Genomic DNA, 19,493 nt, shown 5'->3' on the forward strand with positions numbered 1-19,493 from the left:
TTTGTCTCCTGGGAAGTTACTTTGTAAACTTGTAGTGCTTACTGGTCTCTTTTACAATATACCAGACTGCCTTATAATTTTTTTAATGTTTATTAACTTGGTGTTACATCCATTATAGGGCAAATGCTGCTATCCACATATTGTGGACATTTCTGAGGCTGAGGTTCAGCAGCTTAGGCAATCATCCGCTTGGTTGAAGGGCAGCAAATGCATTAACATCCTCACGTAAACCCAGCTCAGGAGCAAACCTGCGTCCCCGGCAGAGCAACTGGGCAGTTACACGGCACAGATGGGCACGGCCTTGAGGGTTTGGGTGGCAGTGGCTGGGGACTCCTGACAAAACTACGGGCCCTGGGATAGTGTCAGACCAGAGCGTAAGTCTACCTGAGTGGCATCCCTAGACCGCACAGGGATAAAGCAGCCCAGAGCCCTCAGTGCCCTAAACCACTGCAACTGCCGACGTCCCGGGTGCGTAAGTTACTATAGTATGATATTGAGCATGGTCTGAGCAGAGCAAAGTGGAGGAGGCTAGTTGGTTGGTGTGCAGTTGGAGGGTCCAAATAAATGGAGAGAGGGCAGGAATGCTAGCATAGGGAGAGATGCGGATGTCACAGACAATCTTGCTTGAGCATCAGAGGTGTTTGTAGGGTCTTAGCTCAGAAGTGCCCCTGGAGGAATGTTGTAGGTGAGGTGCACAAACCACAGATGCACTGTGGGAATTTTCTGACCGACCGGCCAGTTGGTTTTCTTCAAACAAACTCAAGTTACGCTGCAATCTTGAGTTACCCTCCCCCACCCAACTCCATCCTGGGCACGAGGAAGATAGCTCAGCCGTAAGTGCTATATGAGACCACTGACGTCACTGATTCACTCCATGACCTGTAGACAGTGAATAGGAGGAAAGCTGAAGAAGAAGGGATAGCAGTTGAACAGGGCTTCTACCTTTGAGATACTATTAGAGGTTTTGTAGCTATCTCTGAACCTCTGTTACCTTCTCAAATGGCTCTGCCCTTTATTTTCATACCTACAGACATATAAATTCTGATCTTCATCAGTTTGAGCTCTTACCCTATTTGAAATTGCTCTCAACGGTCTGTCATAAAAAGCACTCATAGCTCTGGCTAGCTGCACAATCAGTTCTCTAAATGTTCATTAAGCCAGCAGACAGAGGCCACTTGAGATTACTCGTGAATAACCATAGCCATAAAGTTTACATATGCTTTTAATCCTGGCACGGGGTACTTTGACACTGCTCCAAAATTTGTCAGTCATTGGCTGACTTGTGGATATCTTGGGGCTGTTGAAGGGGGGATTTCTGTTCTCTTCTTTCTTTTGCCTTTTTTTTTTTAAAGCATGGAATATATTGCCACAGTACCACTAAATTTTTATTTGCTTTAACTGTTAAAGCCTAAGAAGAGAATACATGGCTGACTTATTTTTATTTCCTTCTTTCTTTTTTTTTGTGTTTGAATCTTTTATACTCCAGTGTGCTGCCTAGGAATTGACGAGAATTTCTAGCATTTTTTTTTCAACCTAAAAATAAAAAGCCAATTACATGTAACAAAACCAACCTGGCAAGTGGACTGTGGCATCTGCCTTACATAAGGAAGAGAAGGGTTTCTAGGAAAGAGGCCCCGACGCATACCCTTTCTAACAAGGATACTGGTTATTAACAGATGCTGCTCAGCTGATGGGCTGTCAGATGTCTAACAGGCTGTCTGGTGACAAAAACTAAGTAGGAGCAGGTGAAGCTGGTTAACCACAAGTAATCTCTTTGTAGTCTAAGGAGCAGACATCAGAAAAGCATTTTAACTTACCAACATTAAAAGATACCTTTAAGTTTTGCAAACCAAATATTTATTGCTCTTAGGCAAGAGCTTCCACAAATTAGGAACTTCTGGTCTCTTTTAAAAATTTTTATTGTAAATTTTTGCATGTAAGGAAGCTACAAAATAATAACTGAATGGCACGTAGCTGAGCAGCTCTTAACAACTGACAAATGACAAAATTGTCATCGTCTGTACCTTGTAGATGGCATATCTAAAGGGAGGAGCTGCTTATAGAAATGTAGGTGAAAGCCCCAGCAGCCCTTCAGCCTGATGGTCTCTGCAGCCCAGAACGGGGTTGCGTAGGCTGTGAGCACAGGACTTGGTCGCAGCTTTGCAGGTTCTCCCTCTGGTTAGACAGAAGTTAGCTGGTGGCCTGCAGTGCTCCTGCTTCTGCTGTGCGCAGTAATTCTGTGGATAAGCAGAGCACTCCGGTGTCTAGGGCTGTACTTTGATCTGCAGAAGTTTAATCAGGCTTTCTCTGTATCTTTGTTAAGAAAATAGAATAGAAGTTTAAAAAACGCAACAGTGTGCAATGAGGAAAACTATCAGCGAGGTTTCAGCAGCAGAATGCGGTGGGGTTTTGCAGTTTTGCCATTAAAAAAAGTCACGGTATTGATGTCCGTTTGTTTGAACAGAATTACCTGAAGCTTTTAAGGACAGTTTACTTTGTGTAAGCTGAACTTTGGACTTGAATCCCGTGGCCACATTCCAGAGAATTACAAAGGCAATAAACTTGCAGGAGGCAAACCGACTAGGACAATAGACGCAAGGTTGGTTTGAGGTGCGGTGTATGTATTTCAGCATAAAGCTGTACGACTAATACAGGGTTGAGTCTCATCTTTCCATTCACAGGCACAGAAGTGGTGCAAGGTAACATACGGGGAGGTTTTTTTCCCCCCTCATTTCAGCTTATGTGCGTGATTTAGTAGCATTCTAGTTTTGGTCCAAGCTTTCAGTTGTCAAATTTTCATTTGTCAAACATAAGCTGTAAATGGAAGTTATAGATATCCAATGATCTTTTCTGTATTACTGAAATATGAACTGGAAAACATAAAGAAAACAATTAAAAAGTAAAGGAGAGTTGCCAGCATTATGTGGACATTCGGAACGAAGTCAGGGAGTTTACGCTGGCCAAGGGCCAGGCCTGAGGTTGCATGCGTATTGTTATTTTGGAGTGAGGCAGTCCCTTGGTGTACAGGAAATCCATTGTCAGTGTTTGCTCCGCAAAAGACTTGACGCAAAAGCTGTAAGTGAAATAAGCACATGCCCTACGGTCAAATCCGTCAGTAACGTCAGCCTCTGTTATTCTCGGTGTTGAAACGCTATTTCCCAAAGCAGTGAAAAGACAGCCCTTCTCAGAGTACGGAGGGGAAGGGAGTGTGCGCGCCTATTTATCTTTACGTTTCTGAGGAGGGAGTTAGAATTAACGTGGCTGCAACTAATACAGTTGCTTACAGACCGCTCTTATGCTTAGAGCTCACATTGTAGAGCGTGCAAAGCAGCCAGCAGAATTTTTTCCTCCGCAGCGGAACTGATAGTGCTTTCATCTCGTAGGGAAGATGCAATGTGGGTAGCATCCCAGTACTCAGCGGACACTTGTGAAGGCAAAGCTGTAGTGAGTCAGGGTTGAAATTGTAGGGAGACGATTCAGGCAGGATTTGCTTGGTTTTAATACATCATGTTGTAGCTGATTGTGTACCCCCTCAGGATTCTTTGGCTTTAGCAGAGCTACATTCTCTTACTTTTCCCCAAACGGTAAATCCATAAACTGAAAATGAATATTCAGGACAGCTCTAACACAGGAGAAAACCTGCCCATCCCATGACAGCTTAAGCTGAAGCCTAAGACCACAAATCACAGGAGAAAGCAGCATCATGAAAAGCTTGGTTGCATTTTTTAGAGACGAGTTTTTCTTCAAAATAGGATTTGTTGGTTTGTGTCTTTCCTCAAGTTGCAAATAAGCTGGAAATAAAATTTCCGTACATCCTTCAGTGGGGAATCCACAGTTCCCTTGAGTTGCAACCAAGCGGAGGTGGTTTCTGAAGGAAAGGACCACAAAACCATAGAGAGCAATACAGGCTTCGGTGTTTTTGTAACTTGAATAGTACCAATCTGAGGACTTGACTTAAGGATCAACAAAAGTTGCTATGATTTTTCTGGAGCTGAGCAGCCTTTCAATTAGAAAGGCACTTGCTGTGGAATAAGAGCACAGTCATGTGGAATGCAATCTGTTTTCTTAAGTGGCTGGACACACCTTAAGAGACCTCGATCCAAATTGCACTGGAGTGATGGAAAGCCCAGAGTCAGTTATGATGAGTACAGATTCCTGCTGCCAGCCACAACTCCTGATGGGTGAAGTGAGGCTGGTATTGGAGAACTGTGCCTGATGTGGGACAACCAGCTATGTCATACAAGAGAAAAAAGCAGAGACAGTAAACTTGTGCGACTCCTTATTCCATATCGTCTGTGCATGTCAGGAGCGGGGCTCGCTTTAAGCTATAAAATTGTTTAAACCGTGATGAAACGGCAGGTATACTTGACAGATCTCTTAAATTCATGTAGCGACCCCTGTTCTGTGGAGCTGCCTTCTGTTAGCTTTCGCTTTGAGCAGCATGTCTTTTTCCGTAAGAGGAAGATACGCTTTTTCTTTTGTGGGTGTAATGTGTGGAGGAAAGCAGGAACATCGGGCTTTGCTTGCGATAGAGCATTTTTCTTTCAGATGATACAATTAAGGAAAGAGAGAGACTGTGAAGCTGGGAATGGGTATAAGCTCCAAAATTCACAGACTTGGAAGATCTGCTGAGGATTACAGAGTTCCCCAGATGCACTTTTATTCAATTTCTTATTTACTGTCAGCAGAGCTTGTAACAAAGCAGAAATCAAAGAGTTTTTTTCTGATTATTAGCTACTTTGGGAACTCATACACCACAGTAATGGAGAAGAAATCAGCATGTCTTTTGGCTGAAGCCAGGCTGCTTCAACCTGTTTCTGAAGGTTACGGAGTAACAACAGGTACCAGATGAGAAATGATTCTCAAACCTCTGTAGAGACATTCTCTTCAGTGAGAGAGGAGGCTGGGATGGTAAAAACCTGTCTTTGATGTTTTTAGAGCTGATCTCTTAAGCCCCAGATTCACCTAAGCCTTGCAGGAGCAACAGATGGGAAAGCCTATGGAAAAAGCTGGGGTTTGCTGCTTGACGTTAACTCTTTGGCCAGATGGGAAGCTGTTCTGTTCTGGTTTTAAGCAGAAAAAGTGCTTTTAAGCACTATTTGAATAGAGATGAAGTGATAAATTGGGGGGAGGATTGGAGGGAATTCTTCTCTTGCTTTTATTTCTTGCATCGAATGTGGGGAATAGAGCCCTTATCAATTAGCGTAGTCTGCTTTCCACTTCCTCTGCTGAGCAGGTCCTTGGCTTACAGCAGGTCTGGGCACCATCTAGAGCAGCATTTCCAAGAATATTTGACTTGAGCCTTCCTCTGCTGAAATCTCCTTGACTTCAGTGGGAGCAGTTAAATCATTCGATGCCGTTTGTATGTCCCACCTTTCATGTCTTCTTGAGACTGCCTCAGGCTGCTCGTGAACTTTGGTCCTTTCTCTTCGGTCCACAGGCTGAGTCAAACCATAACCCCAATAAAAGAGATGTGCCATCATCTGTTGGGGAAATGGATTTTCTTTTGATAACTTGAGATCAAGTGCACTGGAAGAAAGTGTCTAATTTTTAAATCACTTTGATGCCAGTATTATGTACAATTTGGTGCATCTTGCCGACAGCTCTACTGGTTTCATCGGTGCCAGAGAGATCATAACAGAGTCAGTAAGAAGGAAAGTTGGACTTGCTGGCTACTTAGTGTAAGCGCATAGTGTTAAGGTTCTGGAGACCTGTGTTATTGAAAGCAGGTTTGTGGTCGGCTCTTTCTAAGTTTTTTCTATTTCTTCCTTTTCTCTCCTTTTCTTTTCTCTTTTTTAGGGTACTGGCTACCTAAAAGTGATCCCACATTTCATAGTAAAGCTAAGGGTTTTTTTTTAAATTTTCTCCAAGTAAGAAGATAGTTAAGTGACTAATATATTTGACTATTTGTGATTGTTCCACGTGCCAAAAGCTTCACGAGTGATGTAACTTTCTAGCTGCGGTCCATTAAAATCTGTCAAGTAATTACAGTTTGGTGGTTAAAGTGAGCCCAAGGAACGAAGCAGAACAGTATTTCAAAACGGTCACTTTTTTCCACACATCCCCTTCCCCTCCCGATGGCCTGTGATTCATTTTGCTTTTTATTTTGTGCAGATCTGCAGCCTGTTACCTACTGCGAGCCAGCTTTCTGGTGCTCGATATCCTACTATGAACTCAACCAGCGAGTGGGAGAGACTTTCCACGCCTCTCAGCCCTCCATGACCGTGGATGGTTTCACTGACCCATCCAATTCTGAACGCTTCTGCCTTGGTTTACTGTCTAACGTGAACAGAAATGCAGCAGTGGAACTCACAAGACGACACATTGGTAATTTCTGTTTCCTTGGTTTAGTCAGTGTCTTTCAAGGTGGAAGGAGGAGACCTGCACATAAAGCTTTTTATTTAGCTGATCGGCACGCCGCTTGGTCAGTTTTAGAACATTGCGATGTTTGAATACCCATGGTGTTTTAGCAGGCTAATCTTCCATAAAGGAACACTAATTGTATTTTTTTAATAGAATTATAATAAAAAAATGCACTGAGGAACACTAAAATTGCTGCATATAACAGAGACAGAATTTAAACTTTTACATGCACTCTTCTATATTTGGATGGTTTTAAGTGATTACCTTGTGTATTCCTTTTCCTTCTTGCACTATTTTGTTTTCTAACTGACTGTCCTTTTATAAATGGAAACTTAGTTCCTTGATTTTTGTCTCAATTTCCACTTCTACTGCAAGGTAACATTCAATTTTGTTTTCAGTTAAACTGGCACTAAATAGACTATCTCAGATTTATGCAATATTAGTAAAAGGCAAAATTGCTTATCCTTTGCTGTATTTTCTGCTGACTTCTATAAAAAAGAACCTGCTTTTTGTCCTGATTTTACTCCCCTTTATACCTATTCCGGAGCAGTAAACTTTCATACAGGAGGATCTTTCCTACGTGCTTCTAATATGATTTCTAGCACTAAACCCACCCCAACCCCCGAAAACCAACCAAGATTCAGAAATCAGTCTTTACATTCAGCAGGCTCCTTCTGCTCTGTGGAAGAATGAAAGCAAATAGGAATTTAAGACCACAGCAAATGAGCAACAAAGATGTATCCTTGAAATTTGTTTCTTTATTAACTGAGGTTTTAATAATTTGTGTAGACTCCTGTAGGAAATATATGTTTGTCCTTGTATACAAAGTAATCTCAAGCAAAAGGCAATGATTTGAAAACGTAGTATAATTTAATTCCAGATCACTAAGTAAATAAACAAACGGTTGTGTCCCGCTGTGATGACTTTCAGAAAAGGTTGAAAACCGTATGTTAGCTGATAGAACATTCATATGGAAAATATCAGGAGTAAGCAGGCTGTGAGGTGGTAAATTTATGCATCCCAGGCTGTGATTGACAGCGAGGCCGGAGAGTTCTGGTTTTATAAATTGGTCCTCCTGCCTTTCTCAGCTGAACCTGCTCACAGAGCAAACGTACTGCTCCCGAATGGGAGTACCCAGTGGGCCAAAAGAGGCGGTTTTCGTGTTCCACCATTCATAGCTTAGCTGCTTTTTGAGAGCTGTCTCATGCAGAGGTTGTCTACGTCTCTACCAGCTCTTCTTGCAGACTTCACGGATGAATGTTCTAAGCTAAACCAAAACTGTGCCGTGTGTTTCCTAGGAAGAGGAGTAAGACTCTACTACATTGGCGGCGAGGTGTTTGCCGAGTGCCTTAGCGACAGTGCCATTTTTGTCCAGTCTCCCAACTGCAACCAACGCTACGGCTGGCACCCAGCAACAGTTTGTAAGATTCCACCAGGTAAGGAAGTGTGCCTTATCTGTGATCCTACACAGGCTTCACCTTTTGCAAATGGATTTGCTGACCTCCGTTCTTGGCAGTAATCAGAAACTTGTACCCTATTATAAGCAACTTCACAACTTAAGCAGGGGATTTTTTATAGCACTACATTCACACACGTGGGAAGAAAGAGTGCTTCAGGACCTAAGCAGAACCTGCCAGTTGTTCCGTGCGGTGTTTTATCAGTCCATTATTGTATTGTAATTATGTGACAGTCATGTTTATAATTTTGTTTGTACATTTAAATAAAAGAATATACCGTAAGAAATTTTTCTTAATTTAGATTCACCCATAAAAGATTTAAATCCCTACTTTTTTCTGTTCTGTAGTAGAACTTCCCTCCTTTGTGAAGTGGTTTTATTCTAAGGTAATCACATTTTCAGGCACCTTGTTGTTCTGTTTACAGCAAACTTATGTCTAAAGTATGCTGAAAGATTACAAGAGAATTTATTGCATCTGTCTAGGGAGAAAATACTTGTTTTCTCAGATACATGCAAAAGAGCTAGGATGAGAAGATGCCATTCAAAAGGGAATTCAGCTATGTAGCTAGGCTTACCAAAGCTAATTTTTTACAGTTAAAAGTATGTGTATATTTAAAAAATGAACTTTTTTGCTTAGAAATATTTGAATAAAGATTGTCTGTCTTTTGAGAAGAGATCCATACGCTGCAAGCTGTGGCCTATCTTAATGGGTTTCCTTTCTCGGATGCTTGGGAAGCAGCTGCCAGTGTTGCAAACATGACTTAATTCTCCAGCCACATCACAAGAGTCCACCCCGGCTGGAGTCAACATCTGAAGACATAAACAACCCACATTTCCGCTGTAGATTCATCTAAAGTGCATTTTTTTGGACTCCAACTCTCCCCGCTTTTGCCACAGTCTTTGGCCGCCTTCTCAGACTCATCTTCAAATCTTTGCTGGGTTTGAAGCAATTTCTTCATTCCCTTGTTGACGAGATCAAGTCGTACCTGCTCCTCCCATGCACAGTCGTGGAGAGACCTGTTGCCATCCACTCCTGAAGTCTAAACAGCTTGGCAGTCAGATCCCAATCAAGTTTTTTTTTTTTTTGCTTTCTTTGCCATTGCTCTTTCTCTGCGCTCAGGCTGGCCCTGATGCTCTCACCCTTCTTATTTTCCCTCCTTAGACTCTAGTGAGCCTGACGCAGCTTCCCTTCGAGCTCTATGCAAGATACATGGCTCTTCGGCTGCGCTCTTTTATGGTCACAAAGCTGGGTAGTTGTTTCTGCAGCTGCTGAGCTGTTGCACGCGGTTACACTTTGCTATATGCAGTTCGACCCAAAACAGATGACACTGTGAGTCCAGCCCAAGAGAGCAGGCTCAGAAGTGATTTTAGAAAAATACAATTCATCGCAGTCCAAATGGTTGTTTTTCAGACTTGGCCCGTATGTAATCCCAAATGAGCATTAGTTGTGTGCCAAGTTTTAGAGTTTAACTTGTTTCTGGTTATCTGGGAGAAAGCAAGCACAGCAACACTCTCTTTAAGAGCTGTGTGCGCGCGATTATTTATTTATTTAAACCGTGAAGGCTGTTGTTGAATCTAACCTTTATCACCTAAAAACAGTTAAGTTGTTCTCAGTCTTTTAGCTGGGACTAAACATTGGGGGGAAACTCCCATTTTGAAGGAAAATTCGTTGGCTCGTGATAGTTACATTTAAGGGATGATTGTAGCAGAAGCAGCTCTGCTACCAGTCTTTTTAACCCCGGTGACTGGTTTCTGGTGTGCCAGAGTGGTTTCACTTCAGAACTTCTCCATTACTTCTCCTGACAGACACCGTGTAAATCCAACACCAGCGAGTTGATCTTTTTAGCCTGTGCTTTCCTTTCTTTCAGGCCCCGTCGTGATTACTGTTGTTAAGAGTTATGGTCATAATTGGGGTTTTAAATTACAATGTGAGGGAATTGATTGTAAAGGAGACAGAGGGAGGTTCCACATGGGGACCCCAATCTGGTCTCGTCGATCGCAATCTGCTGTGTGGGCATTTGCATCCTGCCCTGGAATGTGGTTTTCTTCCTTTTCAGCGTATGAGCTGTGGAAATCTGGCAACCTTGATTCCTTTTCTGAAATGCTGTGTTTAAAGAATCTACATATGGTATCCCATGGTCTGGGGACATGGGAGAGCAGCATTCCGTTTCCTTCTGTCCTCGGAAAGAAATGGATTTCTTAATCTAGTTAAGCTAATGCCTTGTTCTTGTCATGTTCTTTTTTCGCAGGATGTAACTTGAAGATTTTTAACAACCAGGAATTCGCCGCTCTCTTGGCTCAGTCTGTAAATCAGGGCTTCGAAGCTGTGTATCAGCTGACCAGAATGTGCACAATTCGAATGAGCTTCGTCAAGGGATGGGGAGCAGAATACAGGTCAGGCCCTCTGAATGAAACGTTGTGGTACGCCTCTGCTTCCCGTCGCCACTCCCGTATTGCACAGCCTACAACAGTGTCCTGCAAAGCTTCTTTACTCAGCTTTTAAGATCATAGAATCATAGAATGGTTTGGGTTGGAAGGGACCTCAAAGCCCATCTAGTTCCAGCCCCCTGCCGTGGGCAGGGACACCCTCCACTGGACCAGGTAGCCTAAAGCCTCACCAAGGTGAAGGGAATTAGCGGAGCGTCTCTTGAGTATTGCAGATAGCTTGTAATTGTTGAGAATGGGCTGGTCTCCTTGTTGATCTTGTTTTTCCCATCCTATTTGTGCAAAACACACACCGTGTGATATATGTGGAAGACCACTATTTGGTCGCAGTATTGTGTGAACCAGGAGCATTACCTGAAGCTCAGCAGATAAATCCAGATGGCCTGTGTAGGTACTATTACATATTTTTTCTTAAAATTAGATGTATATTTGATAGTTTGAGCGTCTTACGACTACATTGTTACCAGGACCAGGATCAGTGCGAGTGCTTCCTAACAGATACAGGTCAGGTTTGATGCTTCTTTTATCAAGCACTAATGGGATTAACATAAAAACGTACTGGCTTGAAAATTTACATTTGGAAGAGCTGTTAGAGTTGCTGCAAAACTGTAGTTAAATCTCCTCATCCTTTCCTTAGTGCTTGTTGCAGGGCAGTTGCTTAAATGTGACTGGAGTGAATATTGAAGATAAAAATAGAGATGCAGTGGGGTCTGGTGTTTGGAATCGACGATATGGTTATTCTGACAACACGAGGACAGTGGAGACAGCGTGAGGGACGGAGTACTCCGTGGCTTGTGTTGCTGTCGCTCCACGGCGTTACCAAGCAAACGTCCCTAAGTGGCAAAGGGAGTGAAATCGGTGTTGAATAGTACGAGCAGGGGAGATGAACTTCATCAGAAAATGAATGTCATTTTATGAGAGAAAGCTGGCATGGATTTAAGCCAAATGTGATTCTGAAATACTTGACTGCGTACCCTCTAAATCGGTGGCCTTATTTGAAAATCCGGGGGCAGCCTCTGCCTCCCAGAGCAGCAATGCTGCCTGCCGATGCTCCCCTCGCACCGCTGCCCGCAGCGGACGCGGGAGATGCCACAGCATCAGCTGGAGCCTGGGCCCTGCACGTTACTCTCCGACTTTCTTCATTTCTCCAGATGTTTGGAGTCCATTTTGTTTTGAAATTGTCCTGCACGCGGGCCAGAGCGTTTCAGCCCTGGCTCGCAGCCACGGCTCGTAATGAAATCCAGATGAGCATGACTTACGGAAAGTCAACTATCTCATTAGAGTATTGTAGGCAGTGAAACCCTACGCTCGCGCTGACCGTGCCGAAGCTGCTCTCTTGCTCCGTCATTTCCTCGCCACAAAATACTACATCTGATTGCCTTTGTCAGAGCATGTTTATTTGTTGAACTGATTCATATATGAAAATGTTACGGTGGGAACTGCAACCAGAGCACTGTTCCAGTGATTTCTGGTTCAGCTGCTTAGCCTTTTGAGCAGTCACATTCGTGGGGTGCTTAGTGCTCTTGTGTGCCAGGGATTTGGTGGAGGGAAGCGGGGAGAAGCCCATCGCATGAGCAGCCTGTGATACAGAGGTTCTCCTCTGTCCAGAGAGAGCCTGGTGGAGCGAGCTGAAAGCACGGAGAGCTTTGTGGGTTTGTCTTTCTGAAAGGCTGGAGCCGATGTGCTGGTGCTTTAGGTGGGAAGGCAGAAAGAAGCTTGCTGTGATAGATTTGCAGAGGGCAGAAGTGCGGCCGCTCCACAGGTGGTGGTGGTTTTCTGTACGGTGTTGCTGGGGCAGTTGCTGGACTGCTCAGCGTTACCCTGGTTTCAGGCAGCAAAGGGGAATGCTCTGTGTTAAGGCAGACTTTATTTTTTGCTGGGACCTGAGAGGTTTGTATGCTCCACTGAAGCGGACAGAGAGAGGTGCCCTGCTTTCCCTGTCCTGCGGTCCTCCTGCCCAAACAGCTCACGAGACATCCTTTAAGGCAAAACACTTCGCATTAAGTCGCCGTGCAGGACAAGCCCTGCCTGTACGCCCACTCCCGGGGCATCGCCTGGCTCCGGTCAGCCGCGCCTGAGCTGGGAATGGGTGGGGTGCCTTCAGGGAGCTGCTTCCATTTTCAGCGCGAAGGATGAGATCTACAGATTCATCAACAGAGCGGGTTACAGGCCTCGGCCAAAGCCTTGCAGAGCCGTACCCCAGAGCCCCGGTCCTCCGCCCCGTCGTGAAGGGGCAGGGATGGTGCTGGGAGCGCAGGAGCCCCACGGACCAGGGGGACAATCCCCCGGGGAAGGGTCTCCTTTTCGGCAGCAGTTTCTCCCTGGGCCCCGCAGACTTTGGCTTCTCCCTCCCACAAACAGATTCCAAGGACAGCTTCTGTGGGAAACGAGGGTGTAAAACAAGGCTGTTTCTAGGCTATTGCGCTCTCTTCGTAATCCTCCTCCTCCACAGCAGCTGTCCCTGCCTCTCTGCCTGGAACAAGACTTAAGCCATCCCTCGGCAGAAGAGGGAGAGCCCCTTGCCCTGTGCCTTGGCCTCGCTTCCCTTCCTTTCCTCCTCATCTCTTCCTGCTTCCCCATCTGGAGACACTCCACGGGGTCTGGCCTCGGGGAGAAGAGCAGAGAGGGGGTAGGTGCTTTATGGCGGGGGAAAGCGAAAGCGTGGTGTGCGCTGACCCAGCAAGGCATCCCCGTCTCTGGCCACCGCCGCCAGCTCTTGGTGATTTTAAAACACGTGGTTTAATACCATGTTTCTGCTTTTTCTGATGGGTTTTGCAACTTTTCACGCTCTGCAGCATTTCTGTTGCTTTTGAGGCAGCTGATCAAACGTAGATCAGTTGGGGTGCCCCATACACAACGTATGTCGTGTAGGGTTCACACCTCCAGCGCGTCCTCCCAAGCCGTGCGAAAAGGAAGCTCGGCGGCAGCTCCGGCCACGCAGGGCAGAGGAGGGAGTCTGGGTGGCGCGGTGGTGAGCTCTCCCCGTCACTCCCACATCCCGCGAAAACCTAAAGATATGGTGAAAGAGAATATCCTGGTCTTGCAGATAGAGAAATTTAATGTATTTGGTAAACTGCTTACTTTGCTATCTGATTAGGAGAGGCAAGGTCTGCAAAATGAAACTGAAGAGTCTTGCTTAGATAAGCACCTTCCTTTTTCTTCAGGGAATCAGATGTTGCCTGTTTTCAGGAATCTGAGTAGTTAGTAGGTTATACTGTGACTTTCTCCTTTGGGATGGTAAGAAATGTAAGGAGAAAAGGTAGGGGTTTTAAAAGTTGGCAGCATAGGCCAAAAGCGTGTTATAGAGGAGGGAGACATTCCTTTGGCCCCACGTGCAGGACTATTGTCTAAGCAGGAAAGAATGCTTCAGTAGCTGTAAAGCCTTCTCACGTTTGTGAAGTCTTGTAAGTCACGTTTATGTTCTTTTTTTTCTTTCTCCCCCGACCCCTTCTTTCTCATAGGCGGCAGACTGTGACCAGTACTCCCTGCTGGATTGAGCTGCATCTCAACGGTCCTCTGCAGTGGCTGGACAAGGTCCTCACGCAAATGGGCTCCCCGAGCATCCGTTGTTCCAGTGTCTCCTAAGGAAACGTGTCGTGGGGGGCGGGTGGGGGGAACAAAGACTCTGGAAAATGGAATTGGCTTAACCCTTAGCAAAATGCATAGTGCATCGTCAGCAAATTCCCAGTTATTGAAGTGATGAGGAAAAAAATCTGCTAAAAAAAAAAAAAGTGGGTTTTCTTTGTTTTGTTTTGTTTTTTTTTTTAAACTAAATAGCCATTTAAGCCACTTCCACTGAAACTGTTAGCACTTTGGTTACAATGCTATGGGCCATTGCAGTTAGAATTTGAAGCTGAAGTTTAAAAACTGGACTTTGTTACAGCGGAGAGAAGCCAGTTCTGCCTCCAGCCGTGTCGTGCCTGTGCGGCCACTCGCTCCGTGCTGCTCTGAGCACGCAGGAGCCACCGACGGCTCGGAGGAAACTTTCCATTTGCCTCGCGCAACTCCAGGCTCCTGTCACGCAGCATCTCTGCAAAGCCAGATATCGTGGGACTGCGGGATGACTCTTGCTCATGCATTCCTGTCGCCATCCACACCTGTCCTCCCTGGGATTGCAGCGAGAGGGGGAAATAAAAGCATTTAGAGCTCACAAGAACTAATTCCCCCAGTAAGGTTCCCAAAAGGAGTGAATTTCCCACGCCGGACTCCTAACAAGGAGGCAGAGCCTGGCCTCATGCCTGAGGGATGCGGCTGATACCCCGATGGTCTCAGGCTGGACTGCGAGGAAGCAAAAGGCCAAACTTCAGGCTGCTCCTGGTATCGCTGCAGCAACTTTCGACTTGAGCTGCTCGCAGACGGACATTTGTCACGTGGGGAGCTCTGGCTGGATAAGTGAAGCCTTCGTTATTGTGCAGTCTGTTTGCATTAACTACAGAAAGTTTGTGTTCTATTTTCTCGGTATGTTGAACGGTATCTGCCACTCCTGAAGTCTTAGGGGCTTAGTGAATTCAGTGTCCAGGTCTGCTCTAGTGATAGAAGTGAACAGGCCCTTGCTGCCATTTTCAGAATACGCAATTTAATAGGTTGTCCCATGCTGTCACACGTGACTGCGCGTAAACCAGGACATCTCAGACACGAACCCCCTCTGTTTAAAACTTATTTCAGCTGATTAAAATGCTCTGAGATGTGTTTTTGCCTGGAGAAATTGGGAGAGTGTGTATTTGCTTGTATTATAAAATGTTCATTTTAAATATACATGCTCCAGACTGTTTAATATTTTTTTTTCCCTGCAGCAGCTGTCATGGCAAACAACTTCCACAACTGGAAAAAACCCTTAGCACTTGTTTTTATGGTTCAAATTTGCCAAATAAGTCTCATAACTTTGTCAGTGCTATCCAATTATCTGTTTCTTTATATCTGCGTTGAATATCATATGTGTTTGTGCCAAACTATTAGAAGGGGGAAGGGAGAAAGCGATAATCAGTTTCCTATGGAAATCTTTTTTTCTCTTCTTTTCTTTTTTCAAATATGAAAGACAAACACACAAGCTAGATCTGGCTCTGGGAAGGACAGACTCGGATGGACTTTACAGCGGTTTGTGTTAAGGCTTTAGTCCTGCAAACTTTTGTGCTCCCACATGCGAAGGCGAGCGGCTCCACCGAGTTCCACAGAAGTTTTCCTGCGTTGCCGGGCTGAGGTTTGCAGCTTCAGGGCGCCCTGGTCCTGTAACGGGGTTCTGACTGGTAATGGCATTTCAGACACTTGCCGGGAATTTCCGTGTACCTGCCTGTCTGTAGAGAGAGGCTTTTCCGATGGGTTCCTTCCTTTGCCAACCCCACCACCTGGTTTGCAAAAAACCAACGCTTTTGGACCCGAGGCATCGGCAAGACGGGGTACAAGGTGCCCCTTGTTCGGTGGATGCAGGAACAGATGATCCACCCGAAAGGCTCGTTGCTGGCCTTTGTTTTAGCAGGCAAATGAAGGGATGCTTGAGAGTTTTCTTCCAGTAGCAAGAAATGACATTTTATGTATGAAGTTTAAATTCTGCGGAAGACTTCCAGTGGTGGTCGTGCTCCCGAATGCTACAGGCACTTTTGAATACCCTCTTGTAGAATTTTGACTGGAGCTTTCACTGTGCAACACAGCTTGTATCACAGCGCTGGAGGTTTTCTAGGATATTTTTTTTTTAGTTTAGTTTTTGCAACGTCTGATTTTAGTTAAATCTCTGATTGCATGTACTTGTGCAGTAAGAGCAGCTGTATAAAATAGTATTCTCTAGCCACTTAAAAAGTAGGTCTGTCTGTCATTGGAGATTGATTTGGCCTATACTTTCAGATACAGGTTTCTAACATAGTTGCAAACAAAAATTTATCCTGACTTTTGTGGAAATATTGGACTTGGATTTTTTTAGTGAGAGGGGAAAAAACCTGCTATGTAAAATGGCCCCAAGTTTCCTCCCTGAGTTTCTTTAAGTCATATTTGCTTATTTCAGTGAACAAACTGTTTCCATTGTCCACGTAATCGTGGAGGAAGTTGGACTCTGTGGTGCCTTGTGCATTAGCAACAAAAGTGACGTCTGAAATTCCAGTATCAGAGAGTTCGTTACACGTGACGGTGTGTGCGGGAACCCGGCTCAACCCAGAGGCTTCGAGCTGGAGTAAACCCCAACTTCCCTATGAAGTTTGCACACAGAATCGCCGCCTCAGCCAAACTAAGAATTGGACCTGGATTTCCGCTATCAAAAAGATTTGTATCTTCTACTTGGTAAAGGATAATGAATTGCTAACCGTTATTAATAGATGCCTTTGGAAAAACAGGATTCAGATGATGCATAAAAACTATGGTTAATCTCACCTCATCATGCCTTTAGTAAAATGACTCCAAATGGAAAACGTAAGCTGGTCTAGCAGTGCAGTTAGATAAAATTGAGAAGATTATCTCCACTAAAGTATTAATTTCCTCTCGTCCCCTTTGTTGGCCTTCTTACTAGTTCATAAAAGCTTTATAGTTTCTAGCGTTGCCTTACAGAGTCCGATGGAAAGTCCTGTACGACACAACAAAAGGCGAAGGTGGGAAAAGGGGTGATCCGAGGAACGTTGCGGCCGAGTTTCCCTTTGTGTCGCAGTTGAAGCGGGTTGTGCAGATGGAAGCTGCCCCCTCTCAGATCTGAAACGTGCTTAATTCATGTGGACACTACCGCGAGGGAAGAGGCAGCGTTCGGCTGGAGGCTGTTGTAGGTAGCGGTGCCCCAGAGGCACACGTGCCACCTTGGTTTTACTTTTTTTCCTAAAACTTTATTAAAGTAGCTTTGATATGTAGCACAAATGTATGCAACCGACCATGCCCTAGCTCGGATTACACACCTGTACTGGAATATCTTCTCATTTAAAGGTGGTCTTGGCTAGTTTGACCAGGATTTCGTACATTTTTGTTACTAGTAGAGAGTCACTAGCAGGAACTTTGACTCTTTTTAATCGGTGTAGCCGTACACAAGGGCCTGGCTGCTGGCAGATGATACTGATGGCCTTGTGCTTTTAAATGACTGTGGTGATTTTTTTTTTTTAATTATTATTAATGTATTGAACTGAATTGCAGTTTGTATTTTGTGTTAAGCTTGTCTTAGAAGTAATCCAGTGCTGTCCATTTGATTTAATTGCCAGGAATCAGCATGCGTATGTACAAAGATGGAGAAATCTAATCGTAACAAATTTCCCCAAAGCTCTGGCTACCCATATATACCGTGAAAAGGTCAGGGAGTAACCTCTGAGAAAGAGTTAAACCGATTAGTTTCCTCTACCCTTAAGGATCAGCATACTTTGAACCGTGCAGAGGTCTCCTTTGCAGGGTGAAGAATATTCAGGACTCCATCTCAAGCAGGGAGTTTTGACAGCCGTGCCTTGTGCTGCTTACTAACGCGAAACAGCACAAGGAGCAAGAAGGGGGCAGCGCAGTGAAGGACTCTGGCCGTATCACAAACGTCTGTGAGCTTTCCTAGTTCTCTAAGGTACTGGGTGGGTAGGAGGAATGGAATTTCACAAATAAGCTGGTAAGCTAGAACGAGAAATAATTAGTCACTATATAGTAGTTGATTGAGCGGTATGGTTAAGAAATTCAGTATGTTTTTTATTATGTACATGCTTTCGTATTTATGTTGTCTTTCTTGAATATTCAGATGAATCAAATACTTACATTTTAACAGAAAGGGCTGTTAAGGATTCAGAGTATTAAATCTTTCATGTGTTCCTTTCTGGTGGTTGCTAGAAATAAGGCAGTTACTGATGGGAGAACAAGAGGCTCACCGCAGAACTGAGCAGCAAGCCCTGGCAAATAAAACGGAACAAGGACTTCTCCGGCAGGAGCCTTTGCCCGAGTTGCCATTTTATCCTTTAGCAACGAGTCAGGTTCCCAGATGGGCCCTTGAATTGTGCTCTCCAGATTGATGAGGCTTTAAAAAGACAGTTAACATATTACTCCATACATGTTTTGGTTCATCTTCCGTTTCTGCCAGTACGTGGATACTAGAGGAGTCAGCACCAGTCTCTGCTGCTGGGATGCATCGAGGTCACTCTCCCGATGGCGGCAGCCTACTCTCTGCACGCTAGATTGAACTATTCCCCTTCGGTAGATATGTACGAGCATGTTTGCAGTAGCGTTTAGATTTTCTTAACCTGAGATTGTACGTTAATGACCGGTGATGTCACCTACCTGCTTTAGCTTGTTAAGCATTATTCACCTATTTTGTTACTAAAGGCCTGTACTATGTATGCCCTCTTATTTCATATGTGAAACTGTAAGTTCTATTTTTGACATTTTAATAAACTTTGATTTGAAAACTGAGGCTCATGAGAAAATAAGGATGTTGTAAAAATATATTTAAGGACACAAACTGGAGGCATTGGGAGTTTTGAAACCACAGTCAGTCCAGAGACAGCAGCAGCTTTAGGGTACGTATGATGAAGGTTGTTCCCAGCAATTTGCGCGAGATCTCAGTTACAGGTAACATCATCTTTTTACAGTTGCGACAGTTTTGTTCAAGAAGTTAAAGCCAGATATAAAAAAAATAATTAAAAAATTGCAACTAGTTCTTTTAACTAACAAGATTGAAAGGTGAATAGAAGTGGAGCGTTGCTGCTCCAAGGATTTATTGTCAAATTGCTGGAAAAGTTCAAAAGTAGCTCAACGTTCACTCTCTGCCCCGTACGCTGAACCGTAGCTGTACCTTCACCTTAGGCTGTCAATTAGGACACTCCATTATCAGAAGCATAGGAGCAGCGGGGGGAGTATTTACTGCTTTGGCCTCAGCAGCGTCACGGGGCAGACCCTAAAATCCCTCTGGTGTCTCTGTGCTGAGGAATGAAATCCCGTGCTGAAGATGCGGGTTTGGCCTCTCGGCTGTTCACCTCCACAGTACCGAGGCAGGCAGGTGGATGGGCGTAAATTTGTCTCCAGCCCGTAACACCTCAGGTGGGAGGCGTGAAGTTCTCGCCTGTGGAACGGCACGTCTTCTGGTCTGGCGCGCGAGCATCCACCCCCTCAGTGCATTACCCCGCTCCAAACCATGACTCCTCTCAAACCTGGTTTAAAAGCACCTCGCTGTTCCATTGAATCAGACACACGATGGTTGGAAGAGACAACGGGAGGTCTCTGTTCCATCCACATACTTGATCCAAGACTTGCCACCACTAGATCAGGTCAGCTGGGCTTTTGTCTAGATAAATCCTGGAGGAAA

General features: G+C 44.7%; 1 protein-coding gene across 3 annotated transcripts in view; it reads left to right on the forward strand.

Moving 5' to 3' along the window:
- The window catches only part of SMAD3 (SMAD family member 3), a 78,397-nt gene extending 59,796 nt beyond the window's left edge, over positions 1 to 18,601 (forward strand). For all 3 annotated transcript variants that reach the window (XM_075764128.1, XM_075764131.1, XM_075764129.1), the window contains exons 6-9: positions 6,115 to 6,327; positions 7,662 to 7,799; positions 10,069 to 10,213; positions 13,726 to 18,601. In XM_075764128.1, the coding sequence (XP_075620243.1) occupies positions 6,115 to 6,327; positions 7,662 to 7,799; positions 10,069 to 10,213; positions 13,726 to 13,849 (620 nt within the window). In that variant the 3' untranslated portion in view covers positions 13,850 to 18,601. The remainder of the gene's footprint in view (positions 1 to 6,114; positions 6,328 to 7,661; positions 7,800 to 10,068; positions 10,214 to 13,725) is intronic.
- The last annotated feature ends 892 nt before the right edge of the window (positions 18,602 to 19,493 follow it).

This window comes from Balearica regulorum, chromosome 12, assembly GCF_011004875.1.
Source record: "Balearica regulorum gibbericeps isolate bBalReg1 chromosome 12, bBalReg1.pri, whole genome shotgun sequence".
Taxonomy (NCBI): Eukaryota; Metazoa; Chordata; class Aves; order Gruiformes; family Gruidae; genus Balearica; species Balearica regulorum.